Here is a 23407-nt window from a genome sequence, read left to right on the forward strand (position 1 = left end):
CTTTAGTTCTTTCAAAGAAGGAAATCTGTTAGTACAACAACTTGAAAGTGGTACTAATTAAGCCTAAGGTTTGTTGAGAGCAACCAATACTGCAATGACGAATATTGATACTAGAATTGAAAATTCAATATCTATTCATAACCATCACCTAAAAATACAACCACAACGACTGGAATTTACAAGATGTTTATTGTCAATAATTTTCAAACATTTATACAACTGGAATACCAGCATAGACTTGTGATTCAATACCTGACTCATTGGATCCAAGAGCAATTCTAAAGTATCCTCTTTCTCCCCAATTAGCAGACCATGAGTTCGCTCCAATCCAATAAGGAGTGCCATTTTCAGTACCCCATCCAATTAAAGCTACAGCATGACCACCCAATGCAGTAGTAGAAACGTGCTTGTACACTCCTGACTTGTAGCTCATAAAGTCTCTGTAAACAGTAAATCCAACTTGTACAGAACCATAGGTCATGATGGCAATCTTGATTTGATCCACACCTCGAATATAGCTTGCAGATTTGGCCTTATAAAATCTGAGAGCCGATCCATCCTTGCATTGTGAAGGACATGCTTGAGAAGCTCCTGCAGAAGTTCTTCTTCCTGAAACGTATGGCACACATGCATCAGGAACAGTACCAGTATTGGTCAAGAATTTCCAAGTACTACTCAAATATCCTCCTTGACATCCTCGTTGCAAAGTATCGCAATCGACTTGATATTCAGGTGAGAGAGTGACATAGGATTTGGCTCCAGTTGCAACACAAAGACGTTGAGCCAACACATAGGCACTTGAGAAGGCCCAACAAGCACCACAACTTTGTTGATCACGAATTGGAAGAACACATCTTGGCCAAGCAGTTCTTGCATCGAAAGAAGCTGGTAATTGGACTCTTACTTCACCTTCAATGGTTGGTGTATCTGGATCGTTGGGTAACAAACTCAAACCAAATAAAGAATCTCTCAAATATCCAATGGTCACGTTTTCAAAACGATCATACTTGGTAGCCTTCCATCCAATGGTATGATTGGAGTTGATTCTTTCAATGAGGTCATCATCATTGGCAGGTGTCGTACCATTTACAGGTTTTTCAGGTTTGGTTGGTTTTACAGGTTTAGTTGGCTTTGTTGGTTTGGTTGGCTTTGATTTGGTTGGTTTTGCAGGTTTGGTTGAGTTACGATGTCCACCATGAGGAGAGGGTCTTGTGGAATTTCGATTGCCACCTGGTGTTGCAGGTTTTGTGGATTTCTTTTGCGTTCGACCGTAAATGGTAGTGGCCGAGAGGGACAAGAAGCACAATGCCAAAATACAGGCAAGAAGAGTGAGTTGGAGAATTGATGTTTTCAATGCTGCCATGGTTTGATTTGTTTTTTTTGTTGTTCGTGTCAGTAACAACACGGTGGCAGCTCTCAATTTTATACGTTTTTCAACGTGCGCACATGTCATGAAGATGAAAACAAAGTGCGAGTTATCTGTTTACGTGATTAGAGTAATAGTGCCCAGGTTTGATAAGGAAGAGTTTGCATAAGGAGAAGAGTGGATGACGTTCGTCATCCATGTAAAGTCGCATTTTAGAAATTGGTGACATTCATTTCGATTGGATAGTATCTCTATGCGGTTTACAGTAAAATAGGTTGAAAACACTTCACCAATCAACAAGTTGTTGGTAAAATGATGTATTATAACATTAGGCCGCCGATTTGACAATTTTGGAAATAATTTTACTTACTGCGAATATTGGCGTAACGTTGCTCAAACAATCAATAATGTGGGGTCAATAACAATTCATTGTTCATAACTACATGTTGGACAGTAATCATTGCATGAATATTTCCTCAAAATGATGAAAAGGTTTTTAAAAATTCAATTTCCTGTGGAGTACTTGCTCTGTTCATAACCTTATTTCGATGAGGAAATCTTCCAAATTGTTGAATAATGTCTCTGTGTTGTTCTGCGTAACGTAAATAGGACTCAAAGGTAGGATGTTCTTCTACGAGAGATTTAAATAGTTGGCATGACAATTGTTGCAATGAGAGATCTTCTGAATGTTCAAGCGGAAAATAGAACCACATTCTCTCGAGGGGTGAGAGTATTTTCTTATCAATTTGATTTTCAAGGCACCATTTAGAAAGTTTTTGTGCAGTGTGGTCAAAGTGGAAGCTATTGGAAGAGTTACGATACATGTTTCTTGGAAATTGATCAAGCATAAGGATACAGGCAAGGAGTGTTCGTTCAGATTGTTTGGAAAGTACTCTTTGAATGTCATGTTCATTCTTTTCAAATAACAGTTCCAATTTGTAAGCTAGATTTAAAAGCATTGGCTCAAATGATGTTCTAATATGCTGATCAATCTCAAGAGATGATCGAAACCACCAACCTGTACGTTGAGGATCATTGTCAAACCAAAATTTCAAAATTCTTTCTTGAATGGGTGGAAATAAAAGCAAATCATCCATTTGGGATAGCAGTGAGAGATCAACAGACGAGGGAAATGTTGTTCCACTAAATCCTCCATACAAGCTAACAAGTTTTGAAAATGATGATGATGGTAAAAGTCTCATTAATGCATGTCTAACTACGATGGGCATTGAATAAATTGTTTTCAAATTTTCACATAATGTTCGATGATTTCTTTCGTCAATCCAATCTTCTAAATGTGTCACTAAACAGCCATCGTCGTCGACGTGAGTGTAATTTCTCGGAAGGTTTCCCTCGTTTTGTGTTAAAATTTTAATCCATTGAATTTGTTTGGCGTCATCTAATGCTTGTCCAAAAACTTGATTATTTTTCTCAGGAATTACAATTCCTAAAACAGTTGAAATGATGAAATGAAATTGAATTTTGATATTTGAATCCCCTTCTTTCATTCTTCTCTTCAACTCTTCGTTTAACTCTTTTCGAAAATGAATTTCATCAGAAGTGGTTGATATTTTCATGGCTGTTAAATTTTCTGCATTTGAGCTATTAGTCGTTTCTGCTTTGTTGTCAATATCAGCATTTTCTTCTTGATGATAATAAATAGAATCGAGAGAATATATTGGAGCATTTGTGAAATAAACAAAATCTGACTTAATTCCTGTTTCTTCTTCTAACTCTCGTAATGCTCCTTCTCTAATAGTTTCATCAACATTTAAGTGGCCTCCTGGAAGGGCAAGTAAGTTTTTGCCTGGAGGTTTTCCTCTTCTTATCATTAGAATTTTAAATGCAGAAACATCGTGTGTACTCTTGTCAAGTTCCATCTTTAAGAGAAGAACACTGACAGCAGGCACAGGTGAATCTGGAAACATGCTTTTTGGTGGCCTGGCTGTGGCTTGAGTCGATTGAGTCGAATAATTTAATCGTCGGCTTGAAAAATTACTCAAAAGGTTTAAATTAACTTTAGAGAGAAGAGAATTATTCTTCAAACTGAAACCCGATGATGATACTAATTGCTGCAATGTTCGTGATGATAAAATTCGTTGCCGTTTAAAAAGCACACCTGCCAACATTCTTTGAATATTTTTTTAATAATAATTTAAAAGTGTAATCGCCAATGAGAACCGAGTGATAAATTACAGAGTTGTGGTTGGATGATTCGAGCCAGTGACACTTCCCATCGTCGTTGAAGAGCCAAATAGAGATCCACTAAATCTCAAAAGAAATTGACCAATTCTGTCAAGAGTACCTTTAAACTTTTCCATCGCCACTGGATGCTTATTAGCAATGATTGCAATATATCGGTGTACAATGGCCAAGGATGTCAATTGTTTTTGGAACGCTTCGTTCGTGTGTAATGAAAATCCATTTCTCATGGCTTGTACCTCAATTTCTTCCAACTGTTTAAAGTACATTACTAATAAATATAAAATTCCCAAACTTAAATATGAAATATTGATAGCATCCTCAGGAATCTGATGAATAATATCTTTCATTTGCTCTGCATACTGGAACATGACCGTCGTATATTGCATTTGATCAGTGTGTCCGTCATTATATAATTTCTGATTACACATAGTCTCATGAAGCATAAGAATACTACATGACAATGAAAATAAATCAGTTAACATTGCCAACGGCGAGGAAATAACGGAATTTTGATCTCCATAAAAGTGTTGAGGTCTTGCCTTAGCATGGCCCTTAATCTTCTTTCTGAGAAGAAGAGAGAGTGTGAGATAGATCTTAATATTCTCAGAAGTGAGTGGTTGCATGGTCACTGCCAAAACCTCTGATGGTATTGTACCCGTTAAATAAAAGAATGAAGTAAGCATGGCCATTCCAACAAATGACTTGAACGTAAAAGTGCTATCATCAAACAAGCATGATGACATAATTGGCCCGTTGAGCGAGCTAGACAACGAAGAAGGTGAAATTAAAGGTTGAGCAAAGTCAATCAAGCCATTCACGTATTCGAGCCCTCTCTCCATCATAAACCCTATTTCATCAACTTTGATGCCCATGAATAGTCTCATTTTCATCAACAACATAATATCATTAGGAAGATTGGTAAATACAGAGTATTGATTGAGCGTTCCTGCTGTATCGTCATCGTCAGGCAAAGTAGGGCAGTTCAAGAATGATCTGTTTGCATAATTTGGTATTTTCTTTTCTAAAGACTTGTCGGCCATAAATAAATATCTTTTTGCTTTTTTTACATTTCCAATAAAATAACAATAATTTGCCAAAACAAGATTCCTGGCTAAAGTGTAATTTGAATCATAAATTTGAAACTGGCGAATAGAAGCTGATTGATCCATGTTATCAACATAAGACGGTAAAATATACTCGGATTTCCTAAATGCTAATTCTGCCTCCTCATAATTTTTAAATACAACACTTGTTGTGGCATGAATTGCAAATAAAAGTGACATTAAATCCTTTCCAAATACATTGTTCATTGCCTCGGATCCAAATACATATTCATCAAAGACCTCGTTTGGGATTAATGAAAAGCCGACTGAAACATATCTAAAGAAAAATTCAAATATCGATTTTCTAAAGCAAGAAGTATCAATATTTGGTGGTTGAAGTTGTGTTTGCTGATGAAGAGTGTTAAGTACTCCTAATTGATTGCTGTTGCCAAATAGTATACTAGGTGAATTCACAACAACACCTGGAGAGTTTTGAGTTTGTGCTAACAATGTCAAATGTTCGAGTGGTTGATTATTTGGCAAACCTTGTGACGTGATAATATTACTCATTTGTGGTTGCATTGTCGAAGAGTTTGGAATGAGTGATTGTTGGTCTGAAGGTTTCTTTTTCTTGGGAAAGGAGTATGCTTCTAGAGCTTCATCTCTTCGTTCGTTGATGACAGGTACTGATGATGAAGCGCTTGATCCAACACCGTATGAGTCATGAGCAAAAGTTCCTGGCATTGAATTTCTTTTTGTGAAGCTTTGTGGTGACATTGGAGTTTCTGAAGGATTTTGCGAAACACTCTTTCGCTTTTTCTTATTTGAAGATGACGATTTTGAATTAGAATTAGAATTTCCTTGCCATCTAAAAGTGAAAATTTCAAATGCATTTGTGGCTTCATTAGAGTTTGATCCTCCTGTTGAGCTTGATGTTGAAACTGCCGATGTTGCAGAAAAGCTAGAAATATTCGAATCCACTGATCCTCTTCTTGTCAATAATGCAGAATTCACTGCTGAAAGAGGAGTGGATGTGAAAAAGCTTCCCGACGAACCTCCTCCAGTAACCATGGTAATACTAGAAACATCATTTCCTGCTGGAACCGGTACTGCTCGTTGATAAACTCTTCGTTGTTTTTTAGGTGTTGTGTAATTGCAAGGTAATCCTTGTTTTTCACAATAGCCACACGATGGTAATTTTCTATCGCTGTTTTGTTGTCATTTTGTTAAAATAATGCCAAAGGTGGTTAATGTGATAATGATGATCGTCACAGTAAAAATCTAGAAGAACAACATACCATCGTTTATGTCGTTCCCGACATCTGGAACATGCAATCGGGTGTAGATTTGATTCCTTTCCTTGATTGACAGTATCGTCTTGCGTAATTGCCGTTGATGATGATGTTGCTGATGCAGCGATTGTTGAAGAAGGTACTAGTGAATTTGTGTTTGACGGCACTGTGTTTGTTCTCATGCCGGTGGTCACGGGACAATTGGTAATGACGTTTTTTAAAGGTGGTGTTGCAGTGGTGGTTGGTGACAGATTCATTGCCTGTTGTGTTTGGGCAAATTTTTCAGATTCAAACATGTGTCGCCGAGTCGACGGAGGGTGATTCTCTCCAACGCAGGAAATTGCATGTGCGTGATTGCTGTTATCTGCACCACGGAGATCGTCCTGTGGATGAATCAGAAAGGGTTGAGATGTATTCGGGTATTGGTTCACTTGAGATTGATTCATGACTGTGTTCTGGTGATTCACGGATTGAATGAAGGATTGCATCATTTCTTCATCATGGAGAAGAGAATCCAAAAAATGGACCTGGTATAAGGGAGACTGTGTTGTGGTTGATGCGACTGCCGAGGTTGGTGGTTGCTGATTTTGGCTGGAGTTTGTTGGTGCACGAACACCCATGTAGTGGTGGGAGTTTGGAGAGGTATCGGCATGATTCAATAAAACATTGTTGGCCATCACCGGTGATCGATTCATAGCCATTTGCTGTAATTGTTGTTGAGTGGTTTTGGTAGTTGATAACGAAGAAGATGTTGTGTGGCTTTGCATGTATACCTGATCACCTGGATTGAACATGCACGGAGAAGTCGAGTTGTTTGAATAGAGTGTCGAGTCTAGGAATGACGAGCCACTCTCAATACCAGCCGGAAACAAGTGTACACTGACCGCTGGCGATGAAGAAGATGCAGACGATAATAACAACAACTGTGTACTGTTTGCAACGAGGGCGTTGTTACTGTTCTCTTGAGCCGAACAAGCAATCAACTCTGGAGAAGATCTATGGTTGCTTGTTTTTGATTGGGAAGAGGCGTCTTGCTGTTTCGATGATGAAAACATAATTAAATTGGAAAAGAAATACCTTCTGATTCTATTGAACAACTCTCAATAATACATGTATACTATCTTGATAGTACTTGGGAATATTCACGAGAGTTGTTTTTCTCATAGAATCTTTTGGTATTTACCTGAGCTACTACAACGAATATTCACTGTTTTTGCTATCCGAATATTCAATGACGCGCACAACCTCAATCCAGAGCGAAAAGGAGTGTGTCAATAGATTTTGTGCTTTGAATGGAGTTACAGACAGTACACGTTATGTTGGTCGTATTATATGATGAACAAACAGTAGAACGTAATACAACACTTCGAAACAACGAGGAGAATATGATGTTTTTTTTGGACCGTACTGTCAGTACACCAAGTAACCAACGAAAAAGTAGAAATCGTCTATTCCTTTTTATTTTCGCGATGACTTATTAAATCGGGTCATGACCATAAACGCTGCAAACGAATTATTCTGCCTTAATTGTTTGCTACGAGACCTGTAACAGTTGACAACTTGGAAGAGAGATAGGGTTCAATAAAAGGGACCGGCTTGGGTTGTGTTTTACAACCTTTCAACTGCCTTTTCATTGTTGAAGAGTTGATGTTATTTGAGATGCAAGGATTCGAGAAAGACAACTATCAATCATAAATTCTTTTGGTGAAATATTAAAGAACATTGTTCATCGAATACGGAGGGGTGTTCTTACTAAAAAGGCCTTAGTTTATAATTTTAATTGTTGGCTAAAACATTTTAACACATTTGCTAACGAGCAATTATCAGAAGGTCCAATCAACAAAAAATGTTTCGAAAATCTAGAGGAGTTGTGACTGCCAAACGACTGACCATCACTGGTTCCGATTCGCCAAGCAATTCCCCCCTCTCCATAATCATGACGAAACATAACAGCAACATAGTTTCTTTATTGCGAAAATTTTCATCATCTTCTTCTTTGATAAATAGGCAATTGTCTACGAGTATAATACATTTAAATAATAGCAGCATCCATGAAACAAATAACATCATCAAAAGGATTAGGATTGGTTCTGTCGAATTATATAATTATTCAAAAGTGGATGAAAATAATGATGACCCACTATTATCCGTTCCCAATTTTTCATTATTCGGAGAAGATATTTCACAGCAGCCAGAAATTCTCTCTCATTTAAAGTGGATGGCCATGAAAGACAAGTTGGGTCAAGACATGTTTTTAATTGGTCATTATGGTGAATTGAAGAGACAGCTGGCATTTACTTATTGCCAACTCGCAAAACGAAAAATTGAATACGTGTGCATTACTAAAGACACAAGCGAGCATGACTTTAAACAACGAAGAGAGATTGAAGCTAATTCAGCATACTACGTGGACCAAGCTGCTGTTCGTGCTGCAAAGAATGGTTCTATATTAATAATGGATGGATTAGAAAAGGCAGATAGAAATATTGTGAGTTCCATGGATTCAAATGTGTGTTTGTGTAATCATTCATTTTGGAAATTCAATAGTTACCAATTTTGAATAATCTCATGGAAAATAGAGAAATGGCTCTCGAATCAGGTACCATGTTAATTTCTCCCCAGCGTTATAAACAATTAATCGAGGAGGAAGGAAAAACAGAGGAGGAGTTAAGATTAATGAAAATTGAGCCAACACATGAGGACTTTAGAATTATTGCAATGGGATTACCGGTTCCTCCATATGAAGGCAATACCTTAGATCCTCCTCTTCGATCTAGATTTAACTGCAGAGTCATTGATCTTCCGAGCATTGAGACAATTTTTAATTCGCTTGTGAATCATCACAAAGGTGATCCCGAAAAGTTTTTCTCGTTTTTAACCATCGATCAAAAGACTGAATTATTTTCTACATTGATTCGATTCACACAGTCTATTATACAAGTGGACAATATTTTAATGAGCAGCAAGACATCAATTAACACGGACACTAAGACGGGTGCCATAGAATTATTACCACGCTTTTCAATTGAAAACTTGAAGAATTTATTGGAAATGATTAATGAATATCGCTATGAACTTGTGAAATCTAAAGACCAAGTGAAGAGGCTGTTTCACATTCTATACCCAGCAACCTTGTTTTTACGGAGAGGACAACAAAAGGATCCAGTTGAAAAGCAGGAGAATCATCACAAAATGATTGAAATTATTGAGGAACAATTGGATGAATGTGCATCCTCCGTTTATCATATACTTTCAAAAAGCTGTATCACTCCCATGGATCATACCAATCATCCACATCACACATTCAAAGATAATTTCCATGTCACTCTCGAAGAATTCAACAACATTGGATTTAGCCCGATTGAAAAACACAAAAATTTATTAGAAGAAATGATCAAATCACACAATTGCAACAGAGATATATGTCTAGTTGGACCTAAAGGCTCTGGAAAATCACTTATAGCTCACGCCTTTGCTTCCATGTTGCGCTACAAGACCACCATTGTATTCCCTCTGTACAAAGAAATGACTTCTAAAGAGCTCTTGCAAAAAAGAGGAACTACTACGAGCGGAGATACCGTGTGGAAAAACTCTGTATTAATTGATGCCATGAAGGATGGTCATATTTGTATACTGGACGGAGTGGATCGAGTTGGTACTGATATTTTACTGTCCATACAATCATTAATTCAAGAAAGAGTACTGTTTTTGTACAATGGTACTAGATATATTTCTCATAATTATTTTGATAGGCTCATGAAAGAGGGAAACTTTTCCGAGAAGGACTTGAACTCTAGAGGAATTTTCCGAATACATCCAACATTTAGAGTAATTGCCATCGGATTAAGTGAGCAGCTGGATTGGCTTTCTTTGGAATTATTTAACATGTTCCATTTTCATATTGTACCCAATTTATCGGTTGAAGAAGAAGTCACCTTATTGAGCTATAGAGTTGGAACCGAGTCAAAACAGCAAAAAGAATATGATTTCATTCGCTCCCTTGTTTTGATTAAGAATGAATATAATAATCATGAGCAGAACCAAGATCAAAGATTACTTTCAACGAGAGATTTAATTCGAATTGCTAAACGAGCAATGAGTTTCAAAGATGAAACTTTATTAACTTCGTTAGAGAGAACCACTATGACCTATCTGCTTCCAAAGCATCATTCTGATTTACTGAAGAAGATTGTCCAAAAATATAGTGATATTAATTCTCCAGCAACCAGCGAACAATCGGAAATTCAAATCGAGAAAACGTCTAATCATTTAAGAATTGGTGATGTCCAAGTAGAACTTCATCACCATGCTAATTTATTACTTGTTCCAAAGCCATATTTTGTAGACAATCAAAGTCATGCAACTGTAATGAAGGCCATGCTAAAGGACCACATATTAATGGATCACACTCTTCTCATTGGCTATCAAGGAGTTGGAAAAAACAAAATTACAGATCAATTTATTAACTTGATGCAATGCGAGCGAGAGTATATGCAGTTACATCGTGACATCACCATAGCATCACTAACAGTTGTTCCATCGGTTGTTGATGGTGTGTTAAAATATATTGATTCTCCATTAGTAAGAGCTGTAAAATATGGAAGAATTTTAGTTTTGGATGAAATTGACAAATGTAATATCGAGACAGTGTCTATTTTGAAATCACTCATTGAAGATGGCAACATGGTGCTAGGCGATGGAAGAACAATTGTCACCATGAAAGAGTATGAACGAAGAAGACAACTGCAAGAGGCCAATTTGGATCGTCTTCTTCCAATTGCGAAAGGATTCCGAATCATTGCCCTAGCAAATCCTCCAAACTTTCCTTTCCATGGTAATGAATTTTATGCTTCGAGTGGCGACATTTTTTCGACTCATTTCGTCAGCAATGTGGACGTGGATAGTGAAATTAAGCTCTTACAAAGTTATGGTCCAAATGTACAAGAATTGATTATTCGAAAGTTGAGCGCTGTGTTTAATGATTTGAGAGTAGCAGTTGAGGATGGAATTATTCAATATCCATATTCAACGAGAGAATTAGTACATATTGTCAAACATTTGCAGGCATTTCCATCTGAAACTACTCTTCAGGATGCCATTGCCAATGTTTTTGATTTTGATTCCTTTGATAGAGAGACAATTGAATTTCTAAGCAAGGTGTTCCAAAAACACGAAATTCCAGTTTCATTTAAAAATTCAGGTAAGTTGAATTGAAAATGATTCATAACGATTATTCTATTGAGATTAGAGCAGTTTTCGATACGTATCGCTCAAGAAATACCACTCATCAAAAGTAATGAGGGAAAGAATATGTGTGTACTTTTGAACAGTAAGTATATTATTAGTAGTTGAAACCATGGTGATACAAACTCGCTCGTCAACAACATAATGCATCATACATACAACAAATGCCTGTGAAATTCAACAGATGCAACACTGACAAATTCCTGTGAAATTCAACAAGTATCCTTTTTCATTAACAATTATAGAAGTCCTCAAATGTACTATTCAGCCTATGAAGAACCAGATTCCGGAGCTTTTGCAACAAAAAATCCTTCCGACAAGTACACTAATTTAATGGAGTTTAGTGAGCTTCGCTATGTAATCAATTTGCCATGTAATAAGGCGAAAAGTATAGTTTCTTTGGAAGACTCTATACATGTACTTTCAGTTTCGAGTCCATTTGGTTTCATTCATTTTGAAAGCAATCAATGTGATTCTTTCACTGTCACCGAACTTTATCCACTGCATTCTCGACTTGGAACTGGTTCTCATTTCTTTTCCTTAAAAAAACTAAATACCATTGCCTTAATGAGCGCCCAGGCTCAAAGACCAGATAGATTTTCCCCTCTTTCTTCAATATTGGATTCTATGGATCATAGTACTTCGATGGTAGACGTAGAGCTGTATGGATTTTTATACAACCCTAAAGGAAACAAGAAATTCAATGTTGAAATTTCATATCAAGAGAAGATTCACAAATCAATGGCTAAGAGAGCACGAGAAATTCCATTTCAAATATTAACCGAGTTTACTGATTCTCATTCCATGTGTTTGGTGTTTCAACCTGGATCCTTCTCAATTGCAGTGTTAAATTTTTCAACCTGGGATTCTTCCAAACCTGTTCGTAAAGGAGCTCTTCCTCACACTGTCCATGTAATACATCTCCCATTCCCAATCGATTCAATCAAGTGGATCTCATCAAATTCATTCCTTGTATTAGAACATGACGAGGTAGCATCAATTTGGAGACTCGTTGAGGTTGTGATGGATGGAAATGAGTGTAAAACAATCATTAAGCAAGTGAACGAGCTTTCAAACATCACTCTCAAGAATTTTGATTTATTCACTTGCTTTGGAAATGAAAATACGCACCAACTATTTGCAAGACCCAACAATCAACTGCTTTCTGAAAGCATTCTTATCAGACACTTGGTTAAACGCGATGACTATCTCACCGTTCAAGCAGATTTATCGTTGCAGAAAGGAAATCCCAACATTTCTCATGTGGACATGTCCTTCCTTAAAAAGACGAACCAATTACTCTTGATTCATCATAGAGATAGCTCCACTAATGGTGTAACCATGGACGTGTTGAATTTTCAACGAAACACTTATCGTAAAATTACACCTCCCGAAAGAATACTCAACTCTTCCTCTAATTGTAATACTCCTTCCTCATTCACTTACAATTCATTTGTAGAGCTCAGTAATGGATATGTGGCAATTCTCCACGCTGAAAATCAAATGCTTCTTTTTAATCTTAATATTGACAAATTGTCCGAGGAAGCCCTTAGTTGGCAACAGTACAACACTACAAGAACGTCCGTCAAAGAATCACTTCAAATAGAATATATCGATCAAAATAGAGAAGCAACATTTCCAAAGCATGGTAAAGAAGATGATTTACCTCATGTTGGAGGTAATACATTTGCTGGAGGTTCGGGAGGTAGTGACACTGCAGGATTAGGTGGATTTGGTGGACCCTATCGACTAGCAAAGAAAGGAAATCCCGTTTTACAAGTTTCAGACGAAGTGAAAAAGAAAGTGAGTAAGGAAATACTTGAACGTGCTAGAAAAATGGCTGAAGAAGCTTATCAAAAAAGACTTCAAGAAATCGACATGTCTAAGGATGAAATGAATCTCTATGCACAATACAAGAATAATGTCACACAACAAATTGATCAATTAAGAAAAACACTAAGCTCACTAAAATGGAAAGATGAAGAGGAGGAACGTGTTTGGGTTAAAAACCAAACCAGTGGCGAAATAGACGATAACAAGATTGTTGAAGGAATTGTAGGAGAAAAGAACATTTACAAAAAGAGAGCCAATCAAGATGAAAAACACAAATCCCATCGTTTACCTAAAAAGAAAAAAATTCATTTTGTCATGGATGTCTCTGCTAGCATGTACAGGTTCAATGGACAAGATGAACGATTGGACAAACTTCTTGAAATTGCTGTCATCATTATGGAAAGTTTCAAAGGATTTGAGGATCGATATGAATACAAAATTACTGGACATTCTGGTCAAACGAGTTGTCTAGATTTAGTCCATCGAGGAAAACCACCTCAAGATGAAAAAGAACGTCTCAAAGTTCTCTTGAAAATGCATGCTCATTCTCAATATTGTTGGAGCGGAGATTCGACATTAAGGGCCATGAAAGAAGCATCCAAGCAAAAAGATTGTGATTTTGTGGTTGTGTTTTCAGATGCCAATTTATCGAGATATGGAATTGAACCTCAAGATTTAGCTAGAGCTCTCAAGAAACACGTTTTTATTGTGTTTATTGCATCCATGTTTAATGAGGCACAACAATTAACACAAGCTCTTCCATCCTCCAATGGATTTGTGTGCTTGGATACTCGAGAGTTATCGACAACGTTCAAAAAGATTCTTTCTCAAAACATTTTGAAATGAAAAAGAAGGAATTAAAAACAAAGCGTTTAGCTCTCTACTTTAAATAATTCGAGAATTGTCAGCTTCCAAAACAGAATCACTAATCTAACCTCCTGTTCCGTTCCTTCTTCAAATATGGAATGGTCTTGTTTTGCCGTTTGAGGCCGCTTTATAATCTGCTTTACAGAAGGCCTGCACCAACTGTTGTTTCTTTCTTTGGTAATTCTTAATCGACAAAAGTTCTTCTTGCCATTGTTTGGTAAAGAGATCACTTTGTTTTTACTCTTCCTACATTCGGATCACATTTGGCACATTTTGCTCAAATAGTTCCGCATCACCACATTTCAAAGTGAAGATTTGAAAATGAACTAGATGTTTTGGTTCATTTTCACCTCTTCACTTTTAAAAATTGATGACTCTACTAACTCCATCGTTCGGAAATTTTAATACTTCGGATCAACACTTTGCACGCAGAAGCCAACTCTTTGATGAGTTCAAGCAAAGAAGAAGAAATGAACTGGGTGATAGGATTGGAAAGGATATTACCATCACTCTGCCCGATAACTCTACCAAGCCGGGAAAGGCTTATGAAACCACTCCCCATGATATTGTCATGTCCATCTCGGCCGGTTTGGCTGCTAACGTTGTTGTAGCTAAAGTGAATGATGCTCTTTGGGATTTGGGAAGACCACTCGAAGGAGATTGTACTTTGGAATTATTAAAGTGGGACTCATCTGAAGCAAAGGAAGTCTTTTGGCACTCCTCTTCTCACGTTATGGGTGAAGCCTTGGAAGATGTCTTCAAGTGCTTCCTATGTAAGGGTCAACCATTGGAAGACGGAGGGTTCTACTACGAAGCTTTTATGGGTGATAAGTAAGTAATATTGGTATAATAATAGTAACGGATGATGATAGAACATTATCGTAATGACTATGATGATGAATTTATTTTGACATGATTGTATTGTTAATATCGCCTTTGCACGGAATATAATTATTCAACATTTATTCACGTATTGGATTTTCATATTCGTGCAATCTTCACATCATGGTTAACCATGTAAATAACACGAGTTTAGAGTCGTGTCTGAAAACGACTATGACAAAGTGAAGGAAGCAGTCACTAAGATTGTCAACGAAAAGCAACCCTTTGAAAGACTGCTCGTCACCAAAGAAGAAGCCCTTCAATTGTTTGCTGACAACAAATTCAAGGTCAAAATTCTCTCCGAAAAGGTTAAGGAAGGAGATTATTGCTCTGTTTATCGTTGTGGAAGATTGATCGATCCTTGCAAGGGTCCTCACCTTCTTCACACAGGAAAAGTCACCACTTTTGAGGTCACTAAAAACTCATCATCTTACTGGAGAGCAGATGCTTCCAAAGAAACTTTGCAACGTGTGTATGCCATGTCATTCCCTGATAAGAAACTTCACCAAGAATGGCAAACTTTGATAGAAGAGGCTAAGCGTCGTGATCACAGAAACATTGGAAAGAAGCAAGAATTGTGGTTCTTCCATCCTTATGCTCCTGGTATGGTATTCTTCTTACCTCATGGTCAACGTTTATTCAACACTATCCAAAGCATGATGAGAAACGAATACTGGAATCGTGGTTATTCCGAAGTTCAAACTCCAAACGTTTTCCACAATGATTTATGGAAAACTTCTGGCCACTGGGACAAGTTTGCTGAAAATATGTTTGTTTTAGAAATTGATAAAGCTCAACATATGTTAAAGCCAATGAATTGTCCAAGCCACTGCTTAATGTTTAAGCATAGAAATAGATCATATAGAGAATTACCAATTCGTTTTGCTGACTTTGGAGTTTTGCATCGTAACGAACTGAAGGGAACCTTGACGGGTGTTACTCGTTTAAGAAAACTCCAACAAGATGATGCTCACATTTTCTGTAGACCAGATCAAATCAAACAAGAAATCATGTCTTGTTTAGGTATGATGCAGGATATTTACAAGATTTTCGGGTTTGGATTTAAACTTATCCTCTCTACAAGACCAGAGAAATATCTTGGAGAAATTGAACAATGGAATCAAGCTGAAAAGCAGTTAGAGGAAGCATTGAACGAATTTGGTCACTCGTGGCAAAAGGATGAAGGAGAGGGTGCTTTCTACGGACCAACGATTGATATTTTGATTTCTGACGCTTTGAGGAGAGAATATAAATGTGCGACTGTTCAATTGGATTTCCAATTGCCAATTCGTTTCGACTTGGCCTATGCTGCAGAGGATAAGACTGAGATTAGACCAGTCGTTGTGCACAGAGCTGTCTTTGGTTCTTTAGAAAGATTCTTGGCTATTACTACTGAACATTTTGGTGGAAAATGGCCATTCTGGCTTTCGCCAAGACAAGCCATTGTGGTGCCTGTTTCAAAGAAGTGCAATGAATATGCTGAAAAGGTCCACAAGACTCTCCATGATGCTCGCTTCTTCGTTGATGTTGACTTGAGCGATAACAGAATTGAAAAGAAGATTAGAAATGCTCACCTTGCTCAATACAATTACATTTTGGTCATTGGCCCAAAGGAAATGGAAACTAACTCTGTGAGCATTAGAATCAGAGACAGTGACAAAGAGCTAGGTGTCAAGACTATCACTGAAGTTCTTGAAGAGTTTAACACCAACAAGAAGGAGTTCAAGTAAATATTGAAATATTGTGTGTTCCAATTACTAAAAATACACTACCCTCGTCATTCCTTTGAGCATCTCTCACTTTTGCCTTAAGATTGAACCAAAACGGAACTACTCTTTCTCGGTGTTGTAGAAGTGCTGAAAAGTAAAATAATAACAAGAAAGAATATTGTAGAAATTGATTGAATATGATTGCCTCTTCACCCGTTTCGGATCCGGCACAATATTCATTTCAGGCAATTCAGCGCACTGGTGCATTTCTAGGTTCGGAACTGTTTTAATTTTTAAATCCACCACAGAAAAAATAGACACAACAACCCTTCTGCATACAAACTGCAATCATCATCAAATATGAAAAGAAGATTGATTACCTTGTCTTCTCCATTGTTCCGAAAGCAACAATTGTTTGACACTTTGTCTTGTTCAAGCCATCATCAATTTCATGTCAATTTATTATCTTGCGCGGAAACAACCAATCCATCTTCAACAACTACAACCAATGGTGGTGTGGCTGCCACGATCAAAGATCCAGAACCACCAGTCAATGTTGAAAAAGGAATTCATGATCGACAAGTGTCATTTGCAAAATCCACACACAAACCCAAAGAAAAAAAGAATTTAGTAATATTGGGAAGTGGATGGGGAGGATTTAGATTATTGAAAGAAATTGATATGGAGAAGTATAACGTTTATTTAAGGTAAATTGCAATTCTGTGGGTGTGAAAAATGATTTCAAACAAATTTTTTGGAAATTATTATAATAGTACACCTAGAAATCATTTTCTATTCACTCCATTGTTACCAGGAGCAGCGTGTGGTACAGTCGAGTTGAGATCCATCATTGAACCAGTACGACGTGCTGTGTATCATGAAGGTATTGTACATTTTTTTAATATTTCAATTTTTGGTTGTAACAATCTTGGTCTGTCTTTATTTGATTTTCACGAAATACAACCGTTGTGCACAAAACCATTGAAACCTTGTGTGATGAATGTAAAAACTAGATTATCATTATTTTGAAGGAAAAGCCATTGCCATTGATACTGAAAATCGACGAGTCATTTGCAAACCTAATTATGAACAAGATCCAAATTTTTCCCTTAATTATGACGAACTAGTCATTGCCATTGGATGTGATGTCAATGATTTTGGAGTTCCAGGCGTGAAAGAATATGCGTATCCTATTAAGGAAATTCAGCATGCTCGAGCCATTAGAAATCAAGTCATTCAATGTTTCGAGAGAGCTGCCAACCCATCCACTCCTGTTCATCTTAGAGAAACACTATTACAGTAAGTGATTGAACATGTTCACGAGAAATTTTTTCACATGTTTAAATGCATCCCAATGTTTCTGTCACAACCACACACGCGACATTTACATGCATTCCAATTTGGTATTCAAATTGATCATTCAAATCATAGCTTTGTTATCGTGGGTGCTGGTCCTACAGGTATTGAATATGCTGCAGAATTACATGATCTCATTCGAGATTTATCCAAACATTTTCCTCCAGACATTGTCGAAGAAGTTCGTTTAACTGTTTTAGAAGCAGGAAGTACCGTATTAAGTGCGTTTGATACATCACTTCAAAGATATACACAAAAATTCTTCCGTCGTAATCACATCAAAATTCGAACCAATCAACAAGTGAAACGAGTTATTTCTCAAAATGCTGTGGAATTACATGATGGATCTATAATTGAATGTGGACTTGTCGTTTGGAGTGCCGGTATTCGTCCTCGCTCTATTCCAGTGTCTCAGGGACCTCCTCTTCCCATTGATCCAAAAACAAAGAAAATTCTTGTCAGTGATCATCTCCAAGTGAAAGGATTTGAAAATATTTATGCTATTGGAGATGTATCATTAATTGAAAGCATGCCACTCGCAGCAACAGCACAGGTTGCACAACAAGAAGGCCTGTATTTAGCTCGTGCATTGAATGGAACCATTCCAAAAGAAAAACCTTTTGTTTATCATCATTCAGGTCAATTAGCATATATTGGAAATTATAGAGCTATCAGTCAGGTAGGAGCATTGAAGAGTGGAGGGTTTTTGAGTTGGGTATTTTGGAGATCTGCTTATTTGACAAAATTGGTTTCTATTAAGAACAAGTTCAATGTTTTGATGAATTGGACAAGTACCTTCTTCTTTGGAAGAGATATTAGTAGATTTTAAGTTTGAACAACAACATGTTGAAACAAATGATTAGGAGGAAGTGATTGAGGGTTTTTTGAACAAACATCACTCATGGCGGTCACCACTCAACATTCACGCTTTATTCTTGTAACACACGAGAAATTATAAAATACTTATTCTTGTAATTTACACGATATTCAGCGTGTTCGAGAAAATAATTTTCAACATTAAAAATGCACAAATGTTCTCGCTGTGGATCGGAAGTGAAAACAATCCGATATGATACCAACGCCAAACATTGGTTATTCATGTGTGTGAATGAAAATTGTACATTTCCATTTGATTTGGATAATTTTGAGGATTATCTTTGTGAGGATGATGATACTTTGTATCAACAAAATTCAACAACTTTTGATGTTCCGAATGGTGATCAAGTCATTTGTATTGATGATACCTCACCAATGAATAAGAGGAATGAAATTATTGATTTAATTTCATCACCAACATCTCCAGCGCAAAATCAATCCGATAACATTACAGATTTATTCAAAGAATACTTTTAACTGTAAGAATGATTTTGGCGAAACTGAAACATTTTTGAAACGTGACGTCAACGTAAACCCACTCCATCAATCAACAGCTCGTAGTACACGATCAGTCACCTATCTTCATTCTTTAAATCTCCTTGCAATAATAACACGTTATTTATTGGTGGTATGGCAACAAGGTAGTGGGCGATCTGTCAATGAGTTGGGAATTCTCATTTAGTCTGAGATATTTTGTGCTTATAAGCACACACATAAAAGCTGAAGTGTGAAAACTCAGATTTTTATCAAGACAAACAAAATAACTGAAATCAATCATGCAAAATATTGATCAAACCCTTCAAACCAAGTATTTGTGCAAAGATCTCTCTGATCTTGCAAAGCGAGTAAGCACACATGTGGCACGAAATGAAGCACCATCACAATTCAAGAGATGGCAAAAAGAATTCGAGAGTGTGATGACAAGATTGGAATTCATGCCTTCTGGAAATACACTTTCTGGAAGTGGAACGGATAAAACATTGCAACCTAATTGCAGTGTTATGGGAGAAATCACTGATGAGAATTTCGAACAAGTGAAATCAAGATCAAAACGCCTTTGGCAAAAAGCAATTGGTATTGGCTACTCGATCAACACGTCTGATCCTGTCAAAACACTGGAAGAGTTGTCACAACTGAATGATTCAATCACGCTATGGGAGAACCGCCCAAAGAGAGGTAATATGGCAGTAATATCAGTTGATCATCCACAGTTTGCACAAGTTGCTGCGTATAAGGCTTCCAATTTATCTCGACTCTATAATTTCAACATCTCCGTGGCAGTGACTGATGAATTTATGAGATCATTAGATAACGAACAAGCATGGAAGGACACCAATCGTACTCCAAGAGAATTATTACAAATGATTTCTCAACATTGCCATGCATGTGGCGATCCTGGTTTAGTGTTCATTGACAGAGTGCAAAGCTCAAATATGCTACTCACTTCTGATCATGGACGTGTTCATGCTGCTGTTCCATGTGGCGAACAATTTCTACATGATAATGAAACTTGTAATTTAGGAGTTGTAAATCTCAATGCCCCATCTCTCTATAATGAAAATTCCAAAACGATTCATTGGAAGCGTCTGAAGCGTGTGGTTTCTATTGCCATTCGCTTCTTAGATAACGTAGTGGATTTGTTGGAAATCCCTGACGAGAAAATGAGGATTATATCCAAGCAGCTTCGAAGAATTGGATTGGGTGTTGCAGGTTGGGCTGACTTGCTGTCAAAAATGGGATATTCCTATGATTCTCAAGACTCACTCGAATTGGCTGATCGAGTCTCGAGAACCATCACGGAGCAAGCAAGGAAAACAAGTGCCTCTCTTGCTCGTGAGAAAGGTGAATGTAAATACAGAAGGGGATTTAGAAACATCTCTCTTACATGCATACAGCCAACTGGCGGTATCAGCTCTGTTCTTGGAAATCAAGGATATTGCATTGAACCCTTCTTTGCAGAGGCCAACGAGCTGTCATCCGAAGCTCATATTCAAATGCAGGCTGCATGGCAAAAGAACATCGAACAAGGTATTTCAAAGACCATTAATATGCCACACAGTGCCACTGTGCAAGACATCTATGAAGCCTATGTTTTGGCGTTCGAAAAAGGCTGTAAAGGAATTACAGTATATCGAAATCAATGCCGAGAAGCCCAGCCCATAAGATGTAAAGAATGTGAGGAAGATGTATGTCCTAAATTGTAAATCTCACTAGTGTATCATATTGTAAATAAAACAACTAAGTCGACAAGCTACTCAAAGCTCAACTTGCGTGCCAATTTGTGCAGCTTATTTTCCTCTAGCAATGCTGTCTTTTCAGCTTGCAAGTTACATTTTTCGGCGCTTAATGAGGTAATATCAATTTGATTCTCAATACATCTCGTTTCCAAACTTTTCACACGATGCTCCAAAATTGAAATTCGCATTTTCGCCTCTTCGAGTTCTCTGTCCTTTTCAATAAGTGCAGACTCATGTTTGCTGACAATTTTCAAATATTGTTGGTTCGTTAAAAATATATCTTTCTTTAGCAGCTCGTTAGTGTGTTGGATTGCAAAAAACTGTTCTTTCATAATCTTATGTTCTTTAGTATCCATCTTTGCATCCTTTTCTAATGCCATTATGTACATTTCATGAGAATTGAGATCATTCAACAGCTTTTCATTTCTACTAGTAAGCTCATCAAACTGTTGTTGATAAAGGGCCTGCAGCATTTCCTTCTCGTTATTTGATGCCTCAATTTTGTGTTCTAAAACCTTGATCAACGAATTGTTTTGCTCTTGGGTTGGTAGCACGCAACTTGGTTCTTGTTTCTGCTGCTCGTCTTCGTTTTTGCATTTCATTTCTTCCAATTCTTTTCGTCTGTTTTTTAGTATCTTCATATTTTCTGTTGAGAGGTTGTGAAGCTCATCTTCAAGACTCACAATTCTGCATTCATACTCCTTAGATTGATTGATGAGACTTTCAATAGATTTTTGCCTACCCTCCAACTCTTTCTGTTGTTCAATAATTTGACATTCCTTTTCCTCTATCATGCCTTGCTGTGAGCGTGTTAACTCAATTTTATGTTGAAGCTTGCAAAGTAGTCTCTCGCATTTATCAGAAATATTGGCACAATCTTCGTAACCTAACATGTCTTCAATGCTTTGGACAAAAGTTGAAAATGTTTCAACCTCTTTCTTCAGTAAAATGCAATCGTTCTCCAAGATCTTGGGTCCTTGTGAGCGATTCGTTTCCAATTCATCTAAGGTCTGCTCTCTTTTCGGTACAACAACCTTTTCCTCTTGTTGGCTAAGTCTCTCTATTGTCCTTTGTAGTTTTTCTAATTGCAACGATCTTGTGGGCAGTTGAGAACCTTCGTGGAGGGATTGACTCAACGAGTTCATTTCATTCATTCGTCCTACGATCTTGATCGATAACATGGCATCAATTTTCTCCAAAGCCTTATTAGTAATTTCCAAATCCATTTGAAATTCTTTACATCTTGATGATAACTCGATAATTCTGTCCTCTGCACTATTTAACGCGTCGCTTAATCGAATCGTTTCGGAAGTCTGTGTCTCTAGAGCTGATTCAAGACTCTCAGTATTTGATTTCTCCGTCTCAAGGTTGTCTCTCAAGCTGTTGACAAGGGAGTGTAATTCTTCTATTTTTTGTTGATTATTGGCTATTTCCCAGTTGAGTTTTCTGTTTTCTTCTTTGAGGAATGACTTTTCCTTTAAACATTTCTCCTGTAATGCATTGAAGCAATTTTCTAGTTCTGTTTTTCTGTGGACTAGCTTTTTGATAGACTCTTCGATGGTTTCATATTGTGAGTCATCATCTTGACATGGTTTCAATTCATCTCTTATACTTTGGAGAGTTGTCAGAGCTTGTTCATACTTGAAGAAGAGTGTTTTAAATTCTTGAGAAGAACTGCTAACAATCGTTTGCAATTCGTTGAGCCTCGTTTCTTGCAAACTAAAGGATTCTTTCAATAAATTTCTCTCGTTCGTGGTTTCTTTCAAGTAATTTTCGATTTTTGCTATTTGTGCTTGTTGGTCCTTAGTATGTTTGTTGATTGACTTGAAACAATCCATATGTTGCTCGAACACCTGATTCACAGCTTTCAAATGCTTTCGCTGATTCTTACTTTCCTGTGAAACAGCATTCCAATAATCAATCATCAAATACAATACAAGAGCAATACTGCTGAGAACCATCAGTGAGACACACAGCATGGCTATACTTGGGCTTTCATTAGTTGCGTCTGTCACAAATTTTAGCTCCATCATGGAAAGTAAGGCGTCCATATCTTTTGGCATTGAAGTTGCCAACATGTTGGCCGCATCATATGCATCTTGCGTTTCATTCTTACATGCTTCAGCAATTTTTCCTTTGAGGAACGCTTTGATAGCCTCCTTTTCGAGTGTGCTCACCGTTTTGTTGAGTTTTGAAAAAGTATAGGACAGAGCCTCTCTCCCAATTGAGGCTTCTACCACTGCCTGTGAACAAGACCTTGATAGCGAATCAAGATTACGACTATATTTCACAGACTTGGGATCTCTTAAACATCTAGAAGATGTTAAATTCAAAATCAATTCCACATTCATGCCAAAGAGTAAACATTGCTGTACATAAGAACATTCATTGAAAGTACTTTTTCGAAATTGTGCCTCCATCATTGAGAGACAGCTCTCTCTAAAGTATGATGTGGTTGAGCATCCCAGCATGTCATACGTTTCATCAAATTCTATAA

At 37.2% G+C, this 23407-nt stretch overlaps 9 protein-coding genes across 9 annotated transcripts; 5 read left to right on the top strand and 4 right to left on the bottom strand.

The window, feature by feature from the left end:
* Positions 1-211: 211 nt before the first annotated feature.
* Positions 212-1363, bottom strand: C9374_008032 (uncharacterized protein; the record flags this gene model as incomplete). Its single annotated transcript, XM_044698064.1, has 1 exon — positions 212-1363. One exon carries the CDS (start codon positions 1361-1363, stop codon positions 212-214), a length of 1152 nt encoding a protein of 383 aa, XP_044546146.1.
* Positions 1364-1842: 479 nt separating this feature from the next.
* C9374_008033 (uncharacterized protein) lies at positions 1843-3495 on the bottom strand (the record flags this gene model as incomplete). The annotated part of the gene is made up of 1 exon (XM_044698065.1): positions 1843-3495. The coding sequence occupies one exon, from the start codon at positions 3493-3495 to the stop codon at positions 1843-1845; it is 1653 nt and encodes a 550-aa protein (XP_044546147.1).
* A 63-nt stretch (positions 3496-3558) lies between these two features.
* C9374_008034 (uncharacterized protein) lies at positions 3559-6961 on the bottom strand (the record flags this gene model as incomplete). Its single annotated transcript, XM_044698066.1, has 2 exons — positions 3559-5821; positions 5913-6961. The coding sequence occupies 2 exons, from the start codon at positions 6959-6961 to the stop codon at positions 3559-3561; spliced, it is 3312 nt and encodes a 1103-aa protein (XP_044546148.1).
* A 791-nt stretch (positions 6962-7752) lies between these two features.
* On the top strand, positions 7753-13829 carry C9374_008035 (uncharacterized protein; the record flags this gene model as incomplete). The annotated part of the gene is made up of 4 exons (XM_044698067.1): positions 7753-8394; positions 8454-11106; positions 11155-11235; positions 11335-13829. 4 exons carry the CDS (start codon positions 7753-7755, stop codon positions 13827-13829), a joined length of 5871 nt encoding a protein of 1956 aa, XP_044546149.1.
* A 391-nt stretch (positions 13830-14220) lies between these two features.
* C9374_008036 (uncharacterized protein) lies at positions 14221-16462 on the top strand (the record flags this gene model as incomplete). Its single annotated transcript, XM_044698068.1, has 2 exons — positions 14221-14681; positions 14887-16462. 2 exons carry the CDS (start codon positions 14221-14223, stop codon positions 16460-16462), a joined length of 2037 nt encoding a protein of 678 aa, XP_044546150.1.
* Positions 16463-16801: 339 nt separating this feature from the next.
* Positions 16802-18626, top strand: C9374_008037 (uncharacterized protein; the record flags this gene model as incomplete). The annotated part of the gene is made up of 4 exons (XM_044698069.1): positions 16802-17148; positions 17215-17324; positions 17455-17740; positions 17873-18626. 4 exons carry the CDS (start codon positions 16802-16804, stop codon positions 18624-18626), a joined length of 1497 nt encoding a protein of 498 aa, XP_044546151.1.
* A 194-nt stretch (positions 18627-18820) lies between these two features.
* C9374_008038 (uncharacterized protein) lies at positions 18821-19150 on the top strand (the record flags this gene model as incomplete). The annotated part of the gene is made up of 1 exon (XM_044698070.1): positions 18821-19150. One exon carries the CDS (start codon positions 18821-18823, stop codon positions 19148-19150), a length of 330 nt encoding a protein of 109 aa, XP_044546152.1.
* Positions 19151-19449: 299 nt separating this feature from the next.
* C9374_008039 (uncharacterized protein) lies at positions 19450-20877 on the top strand (the record flags this gene model as incomplete). The annotated part of the gene is made up of 1 exon (XM_044698071.1): positions 19450-20877. One exon carries the CDS (start codon positions 19450-19452, stop codon positions 20875-20877), a length of 1428 nt encoding a protein of 475 aa, XP_044546153.1.
* Positions 20878-20924: 47 nt separating this feature from the next.
* On the bottom strand, positions 20925-23330 carry C9374_008040 (uncharacterized protein; the record flags this gene model as incomplete). The annotated part of the gene is made up of 1 exon (XM_044698073.1): positions 20925-23330. The coding sequence occupies one exon, from the start codon at positions 23328-23330 to the stop codon at positions 20925-20927; it is 2406 nt and encodes an 801-aa protein (XP_044546154.1).
* Between the last annotated feature and the right edge of the window lie 77 nt (positions 23331-23407).

This window comes from Naegleria lovaniensis (genome assembly GCF_003324165.1).
Source record: "Naegleria lovaniensis strain ATCC 30569 chromosome Unknown tig031, whole genome shotgun sequence".
In the NCBI taxonomy this organism is placed as follows: Eukaryota; Heterolobosea; class Eutetramitea; order Acrasida; family Naegleriidae; genus Naegleria; species Naegleria lovaniensis.